At 38.3% G+C, this 23,083-nt stretch overlaps 4 protein-coding genes across 4 annotated transcripts; 2 read left to right on the forward strand and 2 right to left on the reverse strand.

Annotated features, from left to right (window-relative positions):
• Positions 1–131: 131 nt before the first annotated feature.
• LOC115420433 (ubiquitin-associated protein 1-like) lies at positions 132–6,651 on the forward strand. The gene is made up of 6 exons (XM_030135669.1): positions 132–294; positions 373–511; positions 2,564–3,190; positions 3,908–4,078; positions 5,478–5,579; positions 5,657–6,651. The coding sequence occupies exons 2-6, from the start codon at positions 386–388 to the stop codon at positions 5,789–5,791; spliced, it is 1,161 nt and encodes a 386-aa protein (XP_029991529.1). The 5' UTR covers positions 132–294; positions 373–385; the 3' UTR covers positions 5,792–6,651.
• LOC115420432 (protein regulator of cytokinesis 1-like) lies at positions 5,913–14,473 on the reverse strand. Its single transcript, XM_030135668.1, has 14 exons — positions 14,321–14,473; positions 13,840–13,972; positions 13,639–13,761; positions 13,320–13,556; positions 13,075–13,245; positions 12,779–12,928; positions 12,502–12,649; positions 12,279–12,415; positions 11,906–12,001; positions 9,884–10,030; positions 9,692–9,802; positions 9,488–9,595; positions 7,932–8,105; positions 5,913–6,418 (listed from the first exon to the last, which is right to left on the reverse strand). Exons 1-14 carry the CDS (start codon positions 14,329–14,331, stop codon positions 6,347–6,349), a joined length of 1,818 nt encoding a protein of 605 aa, XP_029991528.1. The 5' UTR covers positions 14,332–14,473; the 3' UTR covers positions 5,913–6,346.
• Positions 14,474–15,968: 1,495 nt separating this feature from the next.
• spi1a (Spi-1 proto-oncogene a) lies at positions 15,969–19,316 on the reverse strand. Its single transcript, XM_030135714.1, has 5 exons — positions 19,165–19,316; positions 18,867–18,957; positions 17,665–17,852; positions 16,740–16,905; positions 15,969–16,646 (listed from the first exon to the last, which is right to left on the reverse strand). The coding sequence occupies exons 1-5, from the start codon at positions 19,186–19,188 to the stop codon at positions 16,336–16,338; spliced, it is 780 nt and encodes a 259-aa protein (XP_029991574.1). The 5' UTR covers positions 19,189–19,316; the 3' UTR covers positions 15,969–16,335.
• A 1,463-nt stretch (positions 19,317–20,779) lies between these two features.
• Positions 20,780–23,083, forward strand: tmem276a (transmembrane protein 276a). Its single transcript, XM_030137014.1, has 4 exons — positions 20,780–21,182; positions 21,672–21,785; positions 21,932–22,069; positions 22,231–23,083. The coding sequence occupies exons 1-4, from the start codon at positions 20,780–20,782 to the stop codon at positions 22,476–22,478; spliced, it is 903 nt and encodes a 300-aa protein (XP_029992874.1). The 3' UTR covers positions 22,479–23,083.

Raw genomic sequence — 23,083 nt, forward strand, 5'->3', positions numbered from 1 at the left:
TAAAATATGAAAAAAAGGGAAAACAGCATTAATGGATTTTTGAATTGTTTTATTATTATATGTAGACATTTATTGTGGTTTTTTTATATTTACTATTTATGTTTTTATATGTGTGGTGTTAAGATTGCAAAAGATGTCTGAGGTATTATTGGTAAACAACTCCACAGATGATGTCAGAGGCTTAGTGATGAGAAGATTTGTCACGTACGATACGATAATGATGTCTGTACTTTACTCCACACACCTGTCAGTCCCTCACGAAACTGCAGACCTGGAGAAGACGACCTGACAGGCGTAAGTGACCGAGCAGCTAAATGGAAACAAAATATTGGGCTGGAAACTGGAAATCTCAGCATCTTTTCTCTGTTGCAGATTATTTGTTGCGATGATGAACACACTGGAGGACGTCCCGTTTCAGACTCCACTGGGTGCACTGCAGGAGGAAGTGCAGCTGGTCACAGATCCAGGAATCATCATACCGGACTGCAAGCAGATTCTACAAGAAACCGAGGTCACACATACAAATAAACAGCCACATTTTATTTTTTTCCATCTGTTCATTAGCAGTGATTAGTTTGACTCCACAGTTTATAGATATTACATGTTTCTTTGTTATGCAGCTTGCATTCAGTAAGTTTTTATGACTTATAATTCCAGGGGTGTCAAACTCATTTTAGTTCAGGGGCCACATTTACCCTAATATGATCTCAAATGGGCCGGACAAGTAAAATAACACCAGTGAAAAAAGTAAAATTACATTATGATAATGTTTATATCTACATCGTTTTCTTTAAAAATCTGAATAACATGAACAACTTGAAATATCTTAAGAAAAACAAGTGCAGTTTTAACAATATTCTGCATCAGTTTATCAGTTTATCATTTACACGTGCATTACAACTTACATTACAATTACAAATACACATAATATTGATAAAATTGCATTTACTTTTCTCAAAACATTTCACATTGTTCATATTTCCTCAGGTTATTCACATTTTTTTGTAAAAGAATAGTTTGTTAATGTAAACATTTTCATGTAATTTTACTTTTTTACACTAAAGCAAAGATAAAAATCTGCAGTTGTCATTATTTATAGGTTAACATGACAGGTTTTTTCTGGTCTGACCCAATTGAGATGTAATTGGTTTATATGTGTATGTATAGAACATGAAATAAAATGATTTTTACACTATTGATTGTTAATATCTTCAGTGTAATTTTTGCATTTCACAAATTCATCTTACGGGCCAGATTGGACTCTTTGGTGGGCCAGATTTGCCCCCTGGGCCGTATGTTTTACACCTGGGTATTATTCGTTATTCTTCAGTTAATTTATTGAAAAAATGTCCAGGTCTGGAAAAAAATTAAGAGATTCACATTTCCAGATTTGAGTCTGAATGAAAAGGAAAATGGAATCATTCATTCTACCAAATGCTGATTTCTTTATGACTACAGTAATAGATAAGAATACAGAAAATGAACATAGGCTTGTTTTTGTTGCATGATTTGAGCCAGAAAAACACTACATTTATTTGTCGAATAAATGTTCAGTGTGAGAGTATTTTATTTGGAAATGTTAATAACTTCCAGAATTCACACAACTGTTTTACTCAATCATATGTATTGGGTAAAACCAGTAGTCTCCTATTTTATACCATGAGGAGCAGCATCTGGGTCCATTTTACTTAAATATTTAAGTATAGCAGCTGATTGTCAGGACACATTTCAATGAACATATTCAGTTTAAAATGTTGTTATTCTAGATTATAATTTTTACATTTTATATCTACAATAACAGGTCCGGTAACAGCTGCACTGACCTTTAAACCTCTCCATCAGGGGTGGCAAACTCATTTTAATTCAGGGGCCCCATTCAGCCCAATGTGATATCCAGGGGGCTGGACCAGTAAAATAACATAATAACCTATAAATAATGTCATCTACAAATTCCTCTGTGTTATATTTTAGAGTGAAAAAAGTAAAGTTACATTATGAAAATGTTTAGATCTATAAACTAGTCTTTAAAAATGTGAATTACAAGAACAATCTGAAAATAAGTGCAATTTTAACAATATTATGCCTCAGTTTATCATTTACATATGTGCATTAAAAATTACAGATCAAAGTGGATCTACAAAGACACAAAATATTTAATAACAGGCTGAATATTGTTAAAATTGCACTTCTGTTAAAGCATTTCATGTTGTTCAGGATATTCATATTTGTTTGTGAAAGTATAGTTTGTAAACATTTTCATGTAATTTTCCTTTTTTTCCACTAAAACAAAGAGAAAAATTTGGAGTTGTCATTATTTATAGGTTGTTATGATAGTATTTTACTGGTCAAAATGGTCTGTATGTGGAACCTGAACTAAAATGATTGTGTAATCTGTGATTGTTAACATCTTCAGGGTAATTTTTGCATTTCATAAAGTCATCCTAGGGGATTGGAACCTTTGGTGGGCTGCTTTTGGCCGGTGGGCCGTATGTTTGACACCCCTTAAATTGAATAAGGAAGTTTTTCCTCACTATCTCAAACCTTTTGTTTTTATTTTTTGCAGTACGTATTCAACCTGGAGAAATGGATTTTAACTGGGCACCAGCCAGTTTCTCAGGCCCCTTCTTGTCCTCCGTACTGGCTAATGTTCAGCAGTCCTCAGGACCCCCGCAGAGGCAGCTCCAGGAGCGCTGACCCCAGGTTGCGGCCCCGCAGTCACAGCCTGACCTCTGCAGATGCCTGGATGCACCATCGCTCTGTCAAGTTCATCATATCTGACTCAGAGGATGACGATGGTTACTACGAGGATAATGAAGATGCAGTGTCCCCCGTTAAGGATGTGGAGCGGCCCTGGACTGCTTCACCCAGAGACCCCATATCCAGAGTTAAAGACATGCACTATGGTTCCTCAGCTCACTGCTGTAAGCAGGACTCACCTCAGTGTCTCAGAGGACACAGAAACTCCTTACCCTGTCTTCAAGACAGCAGACAGCCTCTGCAAGCACTGGAGCAGCAGAGGACACAGCAGGCCCCCCCACTGCAGAAGAACTGCAAGAAGAGGAACCGCTCCCTGGGTTCTGTGGGCAGAAAATACTCCCAAAACACACCACCTGCTGTTCGCTCTCCATCCAGACTACTGCGGCAGAGGCCCTCCTCTGCAGGGCCTGCTGTGAAACACCGCAGGCAGAAGGTCAGCTTTCCATCTGTGCAATATTCACTAGTGGATTAAGTATTCAGAGTCTGTACTTAAGTACTGGCATAGTTAAAATATGAAAAATAATATGCAGTAAAACAGTTCCTTTCTGTGTTTTACCATTTGACCTATTTAATATAACCTACTGTTGTGTAATTTAATCTACAGCAATGCATCACATTCAGATCTTCATATGAGACCCAGGAAAATAAAAGCTTTGGCTTTTATAAATAATTAAATGATTGCCTTGATTGGAAACAGAATTTTTTTTCTTCAGGAGGATATGTATACACACTGTCCTTTCAGAACCATAATATATTAGATGTCAGAAATCAGTCCTGTTTTTATGTTTGTCACAAAGCATTTAAGAGTTAATTTAAAATGGGTTTTAAAGACTTTATTTAGTTTAAGAACAAGGAGAGTCCTTTCAACCCATAAATGAACACTTGATCCTGAAGTTCATCACAAAGATTCAAAATCAGCACATTTAGGGATATACTGAACTGACAGGGGCTGAAAAATGGTCACCTGAAAGTAACTAAATCTGTCCAAATGTATGACAAGAAACCAATGACAAGTGATAACAAGCATTTACCTCTAAGACAAGTGCAGCAGAGGTATAATTGTATAAAATCACAGTTTTACTTACAGAGTATTTAAATATTGACGTTCCACAGGTAATATTTACAATGACTTATCCTGTTTTCTGACCAGGTCATGAGGACCAATGGTTCTCATGGAGTTTTCTTCGACTCGGCAGCAGAGCTTCTGTCAGCTCTGACCCAGGAGGAGAGGGAGCTGCTTGAAACCATCACTGAGAAGGGCTACCCGTTACGCACAGCTATTTTAGCCCTGCAAAAGACCGGCTACAGAAGCCCAGAGAAGGTAGAGAATACTTCAATCAATCACATTTTATTAATATAGTGACAAATCATAACAAAAGTTATCTCATGACACTTTATGTATAGAGCTGGTCAAAACCAGACTCTTAAGCCAATTTACAGACACCCAACAGAAACCTCCAGGGGAAAACACTACAATTCTTTAAGTTACTTCAGCTTAAAAAATTATAAATACAATTATGTCAATCACATGTTAAGTTTAAAGGTTAAAAAAAAGCTCGCATTTTACAGATTAATGTTAATGTAATACAAAATCTGGTAATTGTTCCTTATGTCCATACTGGGTATAAAGAATGTACTGGAAAACATTTCAAAATTCAGCCTCCACCAAACTGACACAAATTGTTTCAGTGAGAAAACTCCACATACAGAGATGAGGAATCAATAAGACTGAGACGTGTTTTCCATTTTTTCGGTTTGCCTGGTTTACTTGTGTAAAATATTTGTATAACCTGAACTGTTAAGACACAGTCAAGTCGTGTGTATTGTCTTTTATAGGACATGCTAGGCTATGACAATATGTAAGTATGCTATAGTGGTGTTACACGGGTTTATATATGGTTAAATGACCATAAAAAGAAAAAAAAACAAAACAGAATCTCAAAGAACCTTGTTAAAATCAGATTATTAAAACTGTCTACCATGTCTAGGAGAACACACACATATCAATAATGATTTACATTTATTGCCAGGTAAATCCTGTTTTCCCTAGTAAGACCCATCATGTAGTGCTCCTTTTCTAACAGTGCATGGAAATGAACTCCTTATAAAGTACCCTCTGAAGTCCTGATGCTTAATCCATAAAGACCCAGCACTACTTCTGTGGCAGTTCCCAAATGAATTTTTCTCTCTATTTAACCTTTCTTAAATTATTTATCACCATTTATTATATTATCCTTTGCATTTTGTGTTTTTTTCAGTGAAACTCAGGTACTTCCCTATATTTATTGATCATGTAGATGTTCATAAAAGCTCAGATTAAAGTTGATGATTATTATATCAGAAAGAAAAAAACTGAAGGGAACTTTTTTCAGCAAATATTTCAATAACTGAATATAAATCAAGTGTGTCCATCCACTGCTATTAATCCAACTCCATGGGTTTTACTGGTGAATCAAAGTTGCAGAAAATGACTGTTGCTACGTTCACTACGGACCCACTGAACATCCAAATGGGTCATATCTGATGACTATGAGAGGATAATGAACTGCATTTTACTTTAATTATTTACATGTATTGATAGGATTAATGGATCAACAGTTATTAAACATTTTAGATCAATAGATGATTTTGTTTGATGGTGGATGTTTGAATCTTTATGGATTAATGATGCAAGTCCATTCATTGTAAGTCAGATGTACCATGTCTGCTCTTATTGACAGATCCTGAAGTACCTGGTTGCCTGTGAGCGTCTGGTTCAGCTGGGTTACGATGAAGGGCAGGTGGAAGAGGCTTTGGAGATGTTCCAGAACTGTGAGACCAAGGTAATTCAAGACAGCAGCAGCGTCAGAGTTTTGAGCCTGTTTTGTGTTACTAATGTTCCCTCGAAATCTGATTTCAGGCGGCTGAGTTCCTACGGCTGCTGGCTCAGTTTAATGAGATGGGATTCCAGCAAAGTGCAATCAAAGAAGTGTTGCTTGTTCATGAAAATCACCGTGAGAAAGCACTAGAAGAACTTATGACACGCATGGCTTGAATTCAACACCCACTTCACTTTTTTTGTCACAAAACCTGTTATGCTCCAATATGAAGCCACAATATGTTATACAAATTAGAAAAAAAAAAAGACACGAGTCAATTAACAGTTAACGTTTTCCAGAATGTTTATTTACAGCTTGATTTAAAAAAGAAAAAAAGAGAAAAAAAGCCCTCAAAATAATTAGATCAAGAGAAAATGTAGCTGTCATCCCAGCTGGAGGAGCAAATTTATAGTGCACTGGCTTAACGCTACAGTACTGAAATCAAGTAGTGCTGAATATTGTTTCATATGAAAAAGCTGTAATGCAAAAAATAAAAATACAACAGCCACAGCAGCCATATTACAAACACACACATACAGACTCGGCACTAGAATCCTGAAATAAAGTTTAAAACTGCTTGAGTCTCAGAATGTTCACTTTTCATAAATATATACAATATAGTTTTTGTGAGGACGTTTACATTAGAAGCTTCTTGTTCAGTGACATCAGTACTAGACCAGACCACCGCTGAGCTGGATGACCCCCAGTGCTGAAGCAGCTCCATTGAACCATCAGTGATTCTGGACGGTGGAGTTCATAATTCCCGTCTTCACGTTCGACTTAGAAGCCTTCGTGAGGTCCCTCTGTGAACAAGAATGAAAACTCAGTATCTGTGTACTTTATCATCATTGTCATCAGATTTATGACAGAATTAATACAGGTTGTGTGAGTATGTATATCTGAAATGCTTTGTATTCACTTTGTAAAGTTATAGTGATTGTTTAAAATGTGAGAAGTGTTTATAGTTGAAGATTGGTTCTTTTTCACCATCTGGGAGTAGTGCACTGATTTTAATAAATATGGTCGATGTATCTCACAGTGGTCTCAATGCATTTTAATACCCATTAACCATTTCTAAACATATTTAATTTTATTAAATTCAGCTTCTATGATGTGCAAAAGCTGTACTGTTTGGTAACATTCTTATAAAATACACATTTACTTCTTCAGCGTTTCTACAAGTTACATTTAAGACTACTTAGAATAAAGTTTAACGCCCATTTCGTGGCCATACTGGCAAAAATTTGTGACTCCTAGAATTCAGGGAAATGCATTTACTCCAGTGCCTCGATTCCCACCGTTCTGCGTCATTTCTCACCGGGGGCTCCAAAATTAGCGATAATTAGCTCCTAATTACCTCCGCCAAGGAGGTTATGTTTTTGCCAGGGTTTGTTTGTCTGTCTGTCTGTCCGTTAGTGTGCAACATAACTCAAAAAGTTATGGACAGACTTTGATGAAATTTTCAGGGTTTGTTGGAAATGGGATAAGGAAGAAATTATTAAATTTTGGTGGTGATCGGGGGTGGGGGGGCCCACGGGGGTGGTGGGGTGGTGGGGGGTGGGGCAGACCAGAAAATTTCATCAAAATCTGTCCATAACTTTTTGAGTTATGTTGCACACTAACGGACAGACAAACAGACAGACAGACAAACAAACCCTGGCAAAAACATAACCTCCTTGGCATGGGGGGGCGGGCACTGATCAGCCTTGGCGGAGGTCTGTGCTCTCCGAGTGCTTCTAGTTTCAATATACATTGTTGGGTTGGAACTGAGTCGACTAATGTTACTTTCACATTTAAACAATACAGTAAACAAGTTTATGGTAACATAACTTAAGACCTACCATGTCAAATTTAATACCTCTTAAAGACTTTTAAGGTATTAAACGCAGATTTGTGAGTTCCAGACTTTTTAAAACCCTGCGGGAACCCTGTTCTTGATATTCTAACCATTAATACACAGCTAAATTTGCACTGTCAACATGACGGCAATTATTGTGTCCTTTCATGATTCATCTAAAATTGTTTAACAAAGCTTTGTCTCTGAAAATGCTTGCGTTACTACACACCAGTCCAGTATTTTAAAAGGGTAGTATAAAAATATGGTTTTACATCAGCAGTGACACCAAATGGGGCACAGACTAATGACAGTAAAATTTGACGAGCATCAGATTTTCATTAATTGTACAAACCAACAAACTGCTCTGTTTGGGATGATTGTGGAAGAATATCACTGGAGAATTGCATTTTCCTTCATCAAACTGTTCTTCAGTGGATTCTTGGTGATGAAAGACTAAACAGATGTGAAGACGCATTTACCGCAAATTCCGAATAGGAGCCAGCGATAGAGTTTATGGTGAAGGTGTGATCTTGAGTATCCTGAGACCTTAATGTGCCACTTGTTGGAGTGTTTCTAAGATGGGAGATGTTTTCCTTGTTTCGATCTAGTACACGGGGAGTCCGTCCTTGTCCAGGGGTTCGAATGCCAAAACCCTACCACAGAACAAAAATTATGAGTGTTTCAAAGCTTTCTTTTGACTTCAGAACACAGGTGTAAAACATGCGGCCTGTGGGCCAAAACTAGCCCCCCAAAGGGTCCAGTGCGGCCGCTGTGTTGAATTTGTGAAATGCAAAAATTCCTTTCAAGATATTAACAATCAAAGATGTTAAACTCATTTTAGTTTAGGGGTCACATGCAAAACAATTTAATCTCAAGTGGGTTGGACAAGATAAGATAAAATAAGATTATAACCTATAAATAGTGACAACCCCAATTTTTCTTTTTGTTTTAGTGTGAAAGTAAAATTAGATGAAAATGTTTACATTTGCAAACTGTCCTTTCACAAAAAATGTGTATAACCTGAACAAATAGGAACAACTTGAAATATGTTAAGAGAAATGCCTGTTACTAAATGTATTTGTAGATTAACTGTAATCGGCAAGTTGTAATATACATGTGTAAGTAATAAGATGAGGTATAATATTGTTAAAATTGCACTTATTTCTCTAAAGAAATTTCAGGTTGTTTATGCTATTCATATTTTTAAGGAAACTGTAGATGTAAACATTGTCATAATGTACTTTTACTTTTTACTGTTTTTATTTTACTTGTCCAGCCAACTTCAGATCATTTTGGGCTGTGCAGGGCCCCTGAACTAAAATGAGTTTGACACCCCTGCTTTAGACTGTGTAGAATGAAAGATAATAACCATTAAATTAAAAAAAAAAAAAAAAAAAAAGACAGTGACTTGTACAACAGTGTTGCCTTGCCTCTTAAGTAATATGCAGCCTTCCACACCATCGATGCTTCATTTCTAAGCCGTCTTTATGTCTTCCTAAAGTCAGATACTTCTGCTGCAACTTTGAACTCACTCAAAGTCACTAAAAGGCTTACATATTAACAACCATTTGTGCATCCACACAGATGAATGTTAATGTTTTGTAAACAGCCGCACCATCTGCACGCTGTGCACTCAAGCTGTATCAAAGCACCAAAATGAATATTGATGACCTGTTACTGCTGCACCCTGCACTCAGGAATACAAAGCTGCAGTGGTTCCACATAGATGAGTGATAATTAAAAACCTTACGTACATATTTTCTTTCAGGAAAAAAATTGTAGTCATTGAAATAAACATGTCCACCTCTATGTCAGGCTTTGTAGTACTGAAATACGCAGTGCTGGTAACTTTGCAAATCTTATTCAGTTGTAAAGAATTAAAAGCTAAAGCCAACCAGACCACAGTAGTCTGAAAGTGAGCCCAGACATCATTCACCACTGTGGTTGTGGTACATTATGTCTGAAACTTTAGATTTATTGTTAATATGATGTCATGTAGACAACATTCAGACCAGTTAGGTGACAGTGAACACACCTTGGTAGTGGACAGAGGCGGTTTCTGGAATGATGACTGACACATGGTTCCACCGAAGCCAGAGCTGAGGAAGCTGGTGGGTGTGGACATGGTTGAGGTTCCATTGAGCTACAAGTGGGACACAAATAGCTCCTCATTATTCACGTACACAGCCACAGTAAGATTCTAGACAATGACTTTGATAAAACCACAGCAGCATTTTACCTTTCTGAGTTTGACTGGTGTGGGATTCCCTGCCATCCGCCTCTTGGATGGTGTCCTAACAGTCGTTCCATACAACATGTCCTCCTGAGTCTGCTTAGTTTTCTTCAGTTGCTATTTCAGGGAAATTATTATGTCAATAATGGCAAACAACTTTAACAACAAAATTCAACATTTTGCTTTGATTACAAGTACCCTCTCCAGTTTCTCCTTCTCTTTTTCAGACTGGTGCTCATCCCACTGCTTCTGAACATACTCCATGAATTTCTGTCCACCCACAAGGAACTCCTTGCCCTGCTCCTGCTCCCACAAATCAATTTGGGCCTTGAGAATCTTCTCCAGCTGGAACAAACAGGAGGATGTTTTTGCATGGTTGTAATGGTAACTGTTCAGCCAGTCAACTATTGTTTTACAGCTGTCATCTTTCTATAATATCTTACTTAAAAATCTGGGGTATGTGGAATGAGAGAATACAGAATAAGTAGTTTAGCCCCATCTGTTGGCTAAGCAAGATAATGCAACACTACCTCAATCATCAACAGGCTTCTCTTCTTAATACACTCCTGATCAGAATTTTAAGACCAGTTGAAAACTTGCATGGATTTACATTTTGCACCGTTGGATCTTAAGAAGGTCCCAAGTAGAGTTTCAAAATGCAAAAAGAAGAAATGGGAGTGAGACAAAAAATTCTGAGTAAGCAACTTATTGAAAACAAACTGAAATAGGCTGTTCATCAGCCAATCAAAGTTTGAGACCACAGCCTTGAAAAGCCAAAATCTGTGTAAAAATGTGGATTCAATGTCATTTTCTGTCAGGTATTCACTCTGTCATGACCTCCTGATGGCAAAGGAAAAAAAAAAAAAATCTCTTTGAACGTAGTTGGATTATTGAGCTGCATAAACAAGGCCTTTGGCAACGCGCCATCACTGCTGAAGTTGGACGCAGTTAGACAGTCATTTTGAATCCACTGTCTGGAACTGATGTCCATTTTTGTAAACTTCCCTTTCCATCCATCCCCAGATGTTCTCAATTGGATTTAGATAAGGGGAACATGCGGGATGGTCCAAAAGAGTGACGTTCGTCCTCTGTTAGAAGTCCTTTGTCAGGCGGGCATTGTGAACTGCAGCATTGTCCTGTTTTTAAACCCAGTCACTACCACACAGATGAGGACCCTCAGTCATGAGGAATGCTCCCTACAACATCTCCACATAGCCAGCCGCTGTTTGACACCCCTGCCCAACCTGAAGCTCCATTGTTCCACTGAAGGAAAAAACACCCCAGATCATTATGGCAATGCCCCCTCCACAGTGCCACTGCCTAGAAAACATCTCCAGTGGGATCTCCTTGTCATGCCAGTAACATTGAAGCCATCAGGACCGTCAAGGTTACATTTTTTCCTCATCAGAGTGTAAAACTTTCTTTCACCTTTCAATGTCTAATGCTTGGTACTCTCTTGCAAAGTCCAAACGGGTAATTTTGCAGTGTTGAAGGAGACAAGGCCTTTGAAGATGTTTTTTGTTCTTAAAGCCCTTCTCTGGCAGATGCCATTTGATGGCTATTGGGCTGCAGTCGGCACCAGTAACTGCCTTCATTTGGGTCGAGGATCGTTCCGTGTTGACGGACAGCCAATCAGATCCTCCGGCTCAGTGCCAGTGAAATTTTTTTGGGTCTACCACTTGACTTTTTTGCTCCATAACCCTCAGGATCTTTTATGGAATTCAGAATGACTGTCTTACTGCGTCCAACCTCAGCAGCGATGGCGTGTTCCCAGAAGCCTTGCTTATGCAGCTCAACAATCTGACCACATTCAAAGAGAGAAAGTTTTTTTTGCTTTTTGCCATCAGGAGGTCATGAGTATGAATACTTGACACAAAATGACATTGAATCCACACTTTTGTGCAGATTTTGACAGTTAAAGGCTGTGGTCTTAAACTTTTGATCGGCTGATGAAGAGCCTATTTCAGTTTAATTGTTGTTTTCAATAAATTGCCTACACAGTTTTTTTTTGTCTCACTCCCATTTCTTCTTTATGCATTTTGAAACTCTACTTAGAACCTTCTTAAGATCCAACAGTGCAAAATGTAGATTCATGTAATTTTTCAACTGGTCTTAAAATTTTGATGATGAGGTGTGTATGTTCAGGACTTCTCATGACAGCAGGTCTGGTTTGACTTAGCAAAGCATTTCTTAAACAATCATTTTTAATAATTTCCTTACCTTAGGCAAACTTTTCTGCAGGTCACTTCTTTGTTTCTCCTCTTTCAGAAGATTTCCACCTCTGTTGTTGAACCTTCCTGGATCATTTGCCTTTTTCTGTGATGAGAAGCATCTACTATTAGAACTGCAATGATTTTGCACTTATTTGATCGGTGAAATTAATTACCATCTGTTTTGATAGTCTGTGATAATCTGTGGGTAATTTCAAAGTCCTTTGTTTTCCCTTTTCTTTATGCCTATGAAACAGTTATAATTTTCCCCACCATTTTCTGATACACAGACCAAGCAAGTAACAGTAAAAAAAAAAAACTGGCTATGAAAATTAATAGTTACTGGCCTAAAACTGCACCAAGACCAGTATATTTATACTCACGTCAAGTTCCAAGTACAAGGACCAGTTCTCCTGCCATTTCGTGACTCCATCAAAGAGCTCTTTATGATCCTCATAGTACTTTTTTAAGGCTTTAACTTCAGCCTCATGGAGGTTGAGAAGCTCTTCAGTGAAATTATCTGTAACAAGATACATGTGTTAAGATCCACTCTTTTTAAATCATTACCAACAGCAAATGATAAATGAAACAAAAACTGCTACTAACCTTCATGATATGGAACAAAAGCCTGGCACTGCTCTTGACTATAGAAGCATCTCTCCCAAAGGAGGGCAATCTCAGCTCTGATGGCCTCAGTTACACTTTTCATGCTCTGAATTTTCAAAACCTCCAGTCGCTGGAACTCAATCTGAAGCTGAATACAGTGAACACACATCATTACATCTTTGTCATGGATGGATTACAGGTTATGGGAAAAACATACCAATAGATTTTGTGCAATCAGTACTTGTGCTGTTCAAGATTAACTTAATGACTCCCTTACTGCTTCAATGTTTTTCTTTTTTGACTTGACCATATGCTCAGAGAATCCTTCCCTTTCCTCTTGAGGAACCTGAAGTCTTTCCCACAATTGTTGTATCTTAGTGCGTAGAGCAGAACAGTGGAGTTGAATCTCATTCTTGCGTTCTTTTAACTGAAAGAGACACATCCATTAATACCATTATGGCAAAATGCACTGTCAACATAAAATAAAATATACACTGTTAATGTAGCCTCTTCTTACTAAATATTTAAATACAAATGTAAAAAATTTAAAAAATAAATAAATAAATAAATCACCTGGCCAAGGAGCAGTTTAAGAGCATCCATGTTGTCATTTGACAGACAAAATGCTTCATCGTCCTCACACATCACATCTGTTTCAAAACTGGTCTCTGGTTGCTGCTCCAAATCATTCATGCATAATGCAATCTCCTTTTTCAAGCTCACAAATTCGAGATGGCGACGCTCCTGAAAATGACAGGTGACAGGTTACAACACAAATAAACAGAAACTAATCAGGACAGAGGGAAATTAAGAAATACCTTCTCTTTTGTCAGCTCGTCAAGGTAGGCACGGTATGCTTCCAGCTGCGTCAGTGATGGGAGGGAGTTCTTGTTGATGGAAAAAGGTGTGGTGCACATAATGTCACACAGCTCGCAGTCTTTAGCTGTCAGCCGTTTAAGCTCCTCCAATCTTTGCCTCTTATGCTCCTTCATGACTTCTAGTTTTGTGCGATAGTTCTTCTCCATCTGCAGCATGGTGCAACCATCTTCCTCATCCTTCAGGGAAAGTCAGTTTAAATGTATGAGCAGATTTCCAGCCATAGTAAAAACACTACATATAACATAAATGCAACTGTACCTCAAAGGGGGGCAGCTGAAGTTCACTGCATAGATCACTAAGTTCTTTGCGGCAGGACTCAATGCTTTTTACTAGTCTGGGTTTATGTGCTTCTTCCTCAGCAATCATTAAATCCAGCAAACCCTGCAAGCAAATAAAACTTTTTAAACTCTGTCTAGAAGTTCAAACTCAGTATTCTCAAGCAGCTACTGTGAAACTCACTTTGATGTGCTTGTGGACCTCGTTGGTTCTTTCCAGACGCTGCTCCTCTAGGATCCCAATCTCGTCCCAAATTTCCTGCAGCCTAACCATTGCTCTGTTAAGGTAGGCAACAGATTCTGCTGCATGGACTTCGCTGAAAGAGGAGAAATGCTCGTGTTGGTCAGCTGAATGTTACCGGCCAAACCAGTTCATTAGCAAAACCATTCACTAAGCTAGCAGGAAGCTAAAAAACATTAACGGTGGCAAATAGGTCAAGATAGCTAGCTGTCGACAAATATATGTTACGACATATCATACCATTTAACGGGTAAACTTTAATTCTAACAAATCCTATATTACTCAATATGAGGCACGAAGACCGCGATACAAGCCAACATAAAGCCAGTTTATTCAGTAGCCCAGGTGTAGATCTGCTAGCTGATTAGCAAGTTTAAAGAGTAAATAATTACGCCACAAAAACTGAAAGAAAAAAGTTACCAACCTCCCTCTCATGTTGCGACCTCAGAAAACTGAAGTTTTAAAATAACAATTTCCCTTAACGCGAAAAGTCGACTTCAAAAACAAAAAAACAAACAGCTAATATCAGTGCGGCTGCCGTTGTGCGTCTGTCCGTACGTTTGTCAACTCCTGCGTTGGCCAACGTTTGAAATTTGCACCGAAACACCATCTGGGCTCTGATTGGCTGATTGGTGTGACGCAATCTTGGAGTATTTAGAGGGGCCGTCCTCCGCTGACACACACTGCCTGACTAAAAATACTACTTAAATTAAATTATTTTAACGATTAAATCATGCAAATGTTTACAAAGTAAAATAATTACCAACAGAACAGTATCAAAATATGTATTTATTGCTGATTATTCGAGGTAACTTAATTGATTTTAATCACATAAAGGAGCAACAGATTATCTCCCTTCAAAGAAATAGCCTTTCTGTTTTTGTTTATCAGGAATGCAGTACCAAAATTATTATTTATAAACACTGGTGTGAGTTGACTAGTGATTTTTTTTTTAATATTAGCACCACAGGATATCATTGTGTTTCCAAAGAAAGGGCAGACAACGACTATACTGGGTTTTTGTGTAGTTACACTATCTATCCAGTTTCTTTATGTACTTCAAGATCTGATCACATCATTTTCATTTGCATTCATGTAAGGTGTTCTGTTGAGTTAGGTGCCTCGTAGGGAAATGTCATTCATATATGATTGTCCATTGGCCTGCAGCACAAATTCTGCACATAGGCCTATTTATACCTTTAGTCTCCCTTTGTGAGAATGTGTTGAATTTTGCCACTAATCTGTCCTTTTTCTCAGTTTTATGAGAATGGAGATTTTGCAATTATGGTCTGTCATTACCAGCTTCCAGTGTTGTGTTATCAGTGCAGATTCACTAATAGCACTTTTACAGTCTATCCTTGAAAGGGGTGAATAGGTGACACACTAATAAGTAAATACTTTCAGTGTATTTCTGAGTATGAATGGGTCACTGCTTTTTTAACAGTTAAACAGCATGCTATTTTATAGGTCTATTGTTGAGTTCTACTTTTTATAACAGAGACTTTTGACAATTTTTAATTGTTGATGACTTAAATGTGTATTATAAAACAACCAGTCCAGCATCTGTGTATATTTCCAGATGAATCTGGTCTGGGTCATCCTCTTCCTTTCTTCCTAGTTATTGGGATAAATAAAGTTAATCTATCTATTAGAATGTGTTGTCCATAAAAAATCTGACCTGTAGCACAAATTCTGCACATCTATAGCTCTCTTCACAATTTCCACCTACCACTGGTAGGTTTGTCCTTTTCCATTTTCCCCATAAGTGCAGAGATTCTCTGGTTTGGCCTCACTTTAACATTACAACCCTGTGCATACAGGAGTTGGACAAAATAATGGAAACACCTTCTATGATGACACAATGTTAGCTGTTTCCATTATTTTGTCCAACCCTTGTATAAACTGTTTACAGGACTAGGTACTGAGCTTCAGTACTATTTCACTTAGATACTATTTAGTAATTTAGCATTGTTTGATACCAGGTATCAATCCATAATGAGTAATTAACACCAACATCAGTGCCTACAGCACAATACATGTTGTTACAGGCAATGTGTCAAGGCAACTTCAGGTTGTGGCAAACAGGTTTATTCTTTATTTTGTAAAACACTGAATGAATAAAAATGCAAATGAGATGAAAAATGAAAGTACAGATTTGGCCTGATACATGTAATTGGAAATTAGGATGAAAAACAGCATTGCTTAGGAACCAGTGAAGAATTCAAGGTTTCGTTGACTGTATTGCTTTTGAAATACTTGAATTGCTAAAAAAAAAAAAAAGTAAGTATTCATACAAAAGCCTGCAGATGAAATAAAGAAATTGGTGTTACAAATAAATAAGAGAAAAACTTGGTAGAAATGAAATTGCAAATATACAGGCAAAATATAGTTTGGCCTAAGTCAGTGCTTTTCAGCATAAAGACAGCCTTTGTTTCAACCTCAGTGAGGATATTGACGTATATAAAGGTTCCTCAGCACCTCCTCACTGAACTGGTAGGTAAGTTTCTTCTTTATTTTTTTAATCTCTCCTGTTTTACCATAGTTCCTCAAAGCTCGAGCCATTTTTTGGTACGTCATTTTCTTGCGGTTTCCCTTCTGAATACCCCAGTGGCTGGCCAGAGCTTCTTTGTGTTTTGTGGAGAACTGGAAAATGCCTTTGTCCTGGTCCACCCACCAGATACTGTCACTCATGTCACCGTTTTGGAGCAAGTCCAGGAGGAACTGGTACAAGCGGATTTTCTTCTTGTTACCTAGATTACAAAATGTCACATTAAAGCTGTTTTGGCAGTCATCACTTTAGGTTTTAATACCAGTAAGATCAAATTCGCTTTGCAAATACTCACTAGTGTCCCTCTTTAAGGTGGAGTGGTTGTGGTGTTCAAATTCATCCTCCCCTTCTGATACCTCCAAAGGGGGACTCATTCCTCTTTGCTCTTCTTCAGAATAATAATGGGCAGGCGAGGCAGAGGGCTGGTATGGGAAGCACAGGGATGGGGGATAGTACGGGATCTAGGAGAAATATTCAATATGTAATAGTTCACGATCAAATAGTGTCAGTATCAGTATTTTTTTTGTTGGAGATTATTCACTGTTTGACATTTTCATTTAAACACAGCCATTGTAATAAAAGGGGAAGTAGGTCTGCCAAAATAGAAAAATAGAATTTAATGTTCAGTATGAACATATGGCGTCAAAAAAAATATCCCCAGCTCTCAACATCATGTGCTGTGTTTGTAAAGATAGAAAATCTTCATTGATGGATACAATTGAGCCAAAGCCTGATGTTTTCTTGAGTATAAAGTATTCACTTTTCATACCATTTCATTTATTCAGTCAGCAGAATAAGAAAAGGCAATACATTAAATGTGAATATTTTTGTCTGTTATCATAAAAGTGAATTTTCATGGGTTAAAGTCTGAACATGTAATTAAGATAATAAAGGCCAGATTAATTGGTTAAGACCAAGCTTGAATCTATCAACATTAAAATCAAATTTCATATTTTTATGCCCCAGCTTCTCATTGTTGTAAAGGTTGCAGTGACTAACCATAATTTCATTCAGGGGAAATATAATGAACAGACTGTAAACCACAGTACAGAGTTATACGAGAAAAAACAACGACTCATATCACAGTTATATTAAGTATTTCTCTGTCCTAGAGTGTAATTGTGACTATATCTTTATGCTTAACATTTTGTGATCTACTTGGACCAATAACCTTTACTCCAGAGGGATGTTACATAATAATTTTGCATCCCTTCACTTACTTGTGGAGACACAGAGAGGGATCCGAGTGGGGGGTCCAGGTGAAGGGGCAAAGAGTCACTGTTGTAACGGTAGGGTGGTATCAGCTGTTGAGGTGACACAGACTGAAGCTCTGTCAGATGATTGACTGGTGAGTTCTCAAAATCTGATGTGGGGGCCCGGTCAGAATGATACGAGGTCCATCTGTGCTCTGAAAAGTGAAAAATGTTGGGGCAAAGGTAAAATTACACATTTATGTTTACATTTACAGGTAGCATTAAAAATATCCTTAAAAACATTGGATGCTAAAAGCAGAAACAGGGATACACTTAAAGTTTTTGGTAACAGATTCCTATAATTATCAACAGGTGACTGAATTGACATGAGACATGCTACTGCCCATGATGCTGTTACAAAAAACATTTAGACTCAATATATTTATCTCAGTCTCTGCTTTAAAGGATATTTGAGGATATTTTAATTACATCAGTACATTATTTATCTCTACTTATGGTCATCTTTTATGACTATCACAAATATTTTGCTCCTTTTTCTTCCTGAATATGTTTATGGTAGTTTTCCTGAGTTCCAACGAATGAGCAGTGATTCTACCTTATTTGGTCAATAAGGTCGAATCACATGAAACAGAATAAATATTACAACTCAAAAACCAAACCTAAAATAAAATCTTTCATTTTACACAATTATAAAGTACAGTAAAAAAAAAACAAAAAAAAAAACAGACACATGGCAAAGTTGTCAGTCATTCTGCTGGGCATGATTATTATTATTTTTTAATCATTCAGAGATATCTGTTATGTCCAACTTTCCTTTATAAGAACACTTTATGAAATTATCTTAGGATGTTGTTCAACATGTACCTCATTCTCTCTAGTTTGATAAAATGAAGAACTTCCCATAATAAAGGAGTATGTGGAGGAAGTGTCGGACATTTACACTCGAGTTATATTAAATGTCTAACAAGTAGATGAACAAAAGATGTGAAGGTGCGCCTTTAGAGAAAAGACTGGTGCAACTGTTTGACCCCTTTTTGAGCCTTTGTTTTGTTTGTTGATTATTGTATATTGTTGGTTTTTACTCCTCCCTTCCCTTCCTGGCACTTGTCTGACATTGTGACATTGTGAAAAGAAAATGTCCCTGGTAAAATAGAGGTTAAAACAAAAGTAAGTTTTTAAAAAAGTACAGTTAATTTGAGTGTACTCACCGTCATAAATATCTCCGACATTAAGGTAAGGGTACAGTTCTGCTGGTGGTCTGTAATTCTCTGGCTCATTTGGAACAATTTCCTCTGAGACCTTCAGAAGTGAAAAATAGGATTTGTCACAAAGAAGTTAAAAATGTAAAACATAGCCAACAGATAATGCAATACTATTAACATCAGAAGTACAAACCATAGAAACCCAACAGTAAAATATCCTCTCACTGTAAAAAGCTATGTTCACATTTCCAGCTCTGTTTTGTAAAAGTTGAATATGTGACAGAACAGTAGTATTAGTACTTACAGATACAATATATCCATCCATCATGTAAACAAGGCAGCATGAATCTCTGTTCCTAAAGCTGGTGATGAATGTGAATTATTTATTGCTTAACCGAGAGACATGCAATGTCGCTGACTTCACCAGACAAGTAGGAACTGAAAGTGAGCTGTAAACTGGACCCTAACAGTCTACATTAATGACATCCTAATGTCGAATTTATATGATCAGTTAGTTCCTGATGGCCAAGTGTAATGTGTGAGATAAACAGATGCGCACGTAAGCCTATTATTTGTACTTTTTCTTTCCAAGTGAAGTGATCACAGTATATATATATATATATATATATATATATATATATATATATATATATATATATATATATATATATATATATATGTACATATACATATATATATATATATATTTTAAAATTCTGTTTATCATCAAAAAGCTTTATTAAATTACACAATACACCCACAACAATATTATATTTGATTCACTGTGGATGATTTTAAGGAGCATGATAAACTTCTAAAGCCAATTCTGGAAAAGTCAGATCATTAAAAAATCAATTACGTGTTACCTCTCACATTTGTGTTGTAAAGGATATTTTACATATTTTATCTCTTCTTTGGTGCACAGACTGTTAGAAGAGGAACGTTGACTTTCACATATTAAATCTGCCATTTATCAAACAAAACAAACACCCAGCAAAGATGTATTCATAGGAATTTTTAAGAGTTACTGCACAGAGGAGATGAAACCAAAAGTGAAGTATGGATTAGGGCTTGTTCCTCTTTTTGTTTGGCATCATGGTTTCATTTGGGGAAGTACTGACCATGAGAATGAAACCGTGAAAACCTGACAGGAGCCACTTTGTCCCTATAAAATATTTAGTTGTGTTATTTACTTGTGACAGTAACACTTTTGACAGTTCTAATAAACAGTCATGACCCCTTCTTAAATCCTGTCTTATACTTACAACAACGTCTATATGTTTATCGCATTTATCTGTAAGTGATACAATGAACCAACCACTATTGCAAGATATATTTATATTGTGATTTGTTTGGCCAATGTTGGGATGGAAAATTACCAGAGAACATCTGCTGGATGTGATGAAACCGTTTCCTGTCCACAAACAGAGAAAATGAGGCCCTTTCTGGGGTTTATTGTGATCTGCCCTTATGGAGTCTCATAACTGAAGCCTGCAGACAATAGCTGCACTGATGACCCACTAAATACACAAAAACTGAGTGGAGGAACTTTGTGTGATTGTGTTTTTACCACGATTTTCTGTAGGTGCATCAGAGGAGATGACATGTTGTTTGCTCTGTCTCCATCTACTGGATGGAAATGTTGGAGTGACCAGTATCTAGGCTAGACTGAGTTCAGAGGCAGAGAGGAGACAACCAAAATAGCTCAGCGAGGCCCAAATGTATTTATCCTCTGCCTCCGAACATGCCTCTTTTCGGCAATGCTTGACACATCAGAGAAATGAAGACTGTGGGGATTTATCTCCATTTAAAATTTGCACGTATTGCTGAATTTCCTTGCCACCTCAGACACTGACAGCACCAGCCAGGAGCGGAATCCTGCTGTCCCGTGGAAATATCACGGCAGATACGCATGGAACATGGCTGCTATGAGGACTTTAACCGTAGCAGGTCTCTTTTTGGCATTTTGTGCTTTAGGGCTGATAGCGATAGCGATCAGCACTGACAACTGGTACGAGACTGACGCCAGGAGGCACCGGGAACGCTGCAAGAATTATTCCAACAAAAGAAACGACCCTGGATACATTTACATCTCCAACAACAACCTTCCATTACGCATGTTGCCAAAGGAGAAAAATGTGGAGAGGAAAGGCTCCAGTGTCAGCGGCGAGATGCTGCTGCGGGCTAAGCGGCACTTCTTGCCTCCTGCCCCGGCCATGGAGTCCCTCTGCAGTCGGCAGTTTAACTCCACCATCACCGGACTGTGGAGAAAGTGTCATCGGCAGGGGTTTGACTTGGAGATGGAGGATTCGATCTTCAAAGGTTTGGTTTGCAGGCTAATGCTTTTGTTTCACTGTACCCTCATGCGCTCTATTGGACATTTGTGTTGACAGTATTGTGTCTGTGCGCGTCTCTATATGTGCGTGCTTGCGCGAGCGCGCGTGTGTGAGGAGCTATCATGCAATACTTCGCACGAATGCGCTATCCAAGGTGATGCTGCTGCGCACAGACCTTCAAGGCCTACGCAGTGTAACACGGAGTACAGTTACAATACATTCGACGTGCTGTGTTTTTCCAGCACAAAAGGGCAAGTGTAGTAACAGAAGCCTCGATATGCGTACAATAAGCTACTCCACAATGGTGTGGGTGGATGGGTGGGTGGGTGGTGATGGAGAGGAGGAGGAGGAGAGGAGGAGGGGGGTTGGGTGCTTTTTGGGAGGAGAGGGGAGGGGAGCAGCAGAGAGCTTTGTGATACCCTGTTCGTTTAATTTCAGTGCTTATGTGACATCTTTGTGTTGTTTACATCCACAGGATTGGTTCCGCGCTGCACGCCAATAAAATACTACTACTCATCATCTGTGCTCCCCAGAAATCTGCCAATCAATCTGACGAAGACAATACGGCAGGATGAGTGGCATGCGCTCCGTGAGTCGTCCCCCCCCCCCCCCCCCCCCCCAAAAAAAAAAAAACAACACACCTTTTTTTTATTCATGTAATCTTCCTAGATTGAATGTTGTGCAACTTGGCATGGCACCAAACAACACTGTCAGCCTCTCCTGTGCGCTTTGCAGACCTCCAGAGGATGACTGCCAGTTTCGTAGGCATGGCCATATCCATCATCCTTTTCGGCTGGATCATTGGGGTGCTGGGATGCTGTAAGGAGCATGATCTGATGCAGTATGTCGCTGGACTTCTCTTTCTCATGGGAGGTAAGTGTTTTACATAAAAAGCACTACCTAAACTCACCACAGAGGGGCAGTAAGGTCTTTGTGAATGAGAAACAAGTGGATGCAGCCTGTGTAATGATGCATCAGAGGAGATGAAATTAGGTTGGGTCTGACTTGTGTTTTTTTTTTTTTTTTTTTTTCAGGGACATGCTGCATAATCTCGCTTTGCACATGTGTGGCTGGGATCAACTTTGAACTATCCCGCTATCCTCGCTACATGTTTGGAATACCAGAAGACATCAGTCATGGTTACGGCTGGTCCATGTTTTGTGCATGGGGTGGACTGGGCCTCACGTTGCTTGCTGGCTTCCTGTGCACACTTGCCCCATCCCTCTACCCTCCACACACCCCTGTGGCGCACAAGCCCAGGCAGGAGAATGGCTGTGTGTGACAGGCCACCGCACATCTAACAGACACCTGTCTCATTCTGAAACGGTGACGAGCCCTGTTCCAAGCACAGTTTTACCCAGGGACTCGGCAGAGAGAGCCTTCACACAGCTTGGCACAGAGAAAGCACAAGACACTGGCTGTGGCTCACATGAAAATGAAAGGAGGTGACATTTGACTGAAGATGATTTCAGTTCCTCTGGTGCTTTTTTCTGTCCCTCTTTACGAATGAACTGTTCAGTGTTATTGCCTGCTCATCAAGAGGAGAATAGTTATACAAATTTTCTTCCTGTAAAACCTGCTAGTTTGAAAAAAAGAGAAAAAGAGGCACTGGCAGAAGATCAATAGCACAATCTGAATTCTGTATTGAAGATGAAACCATGGATGTGTACTGTCACATTTCAAAGGGCAACTGTGTATCATTATGTACCCATTCAGATCAAATATGTACATGTACTTTTTGAATCGTATGTATGCAGATGCATTTGTGTTTATTTAAGAAAAAACATGAGCATTATGACCAAACTGTGTTTGAGGGAAATGTTTTGTTGTTCTCGAGGTCTTACCCATTGAAATATTTTTGAAAAATAAAACAGCCATGCAAAACTA

The sequence above is a fragment of the Sphaeramia orbicularis genome, chromosome 6 (assembly GCF_902148855.1).
Source record: "Sphaeramia orbicularis chromosome 6, fSphaOr1.1, whole genome shotgun sequence".
In the NCBI taxonomy this organism is placed as follows: Eukaryota; Metazoa; Chordata; class Actinopteri; order Kurtiformes; family Apogonidae; genus Sphaeramia; species Sphaeramia orbicularis.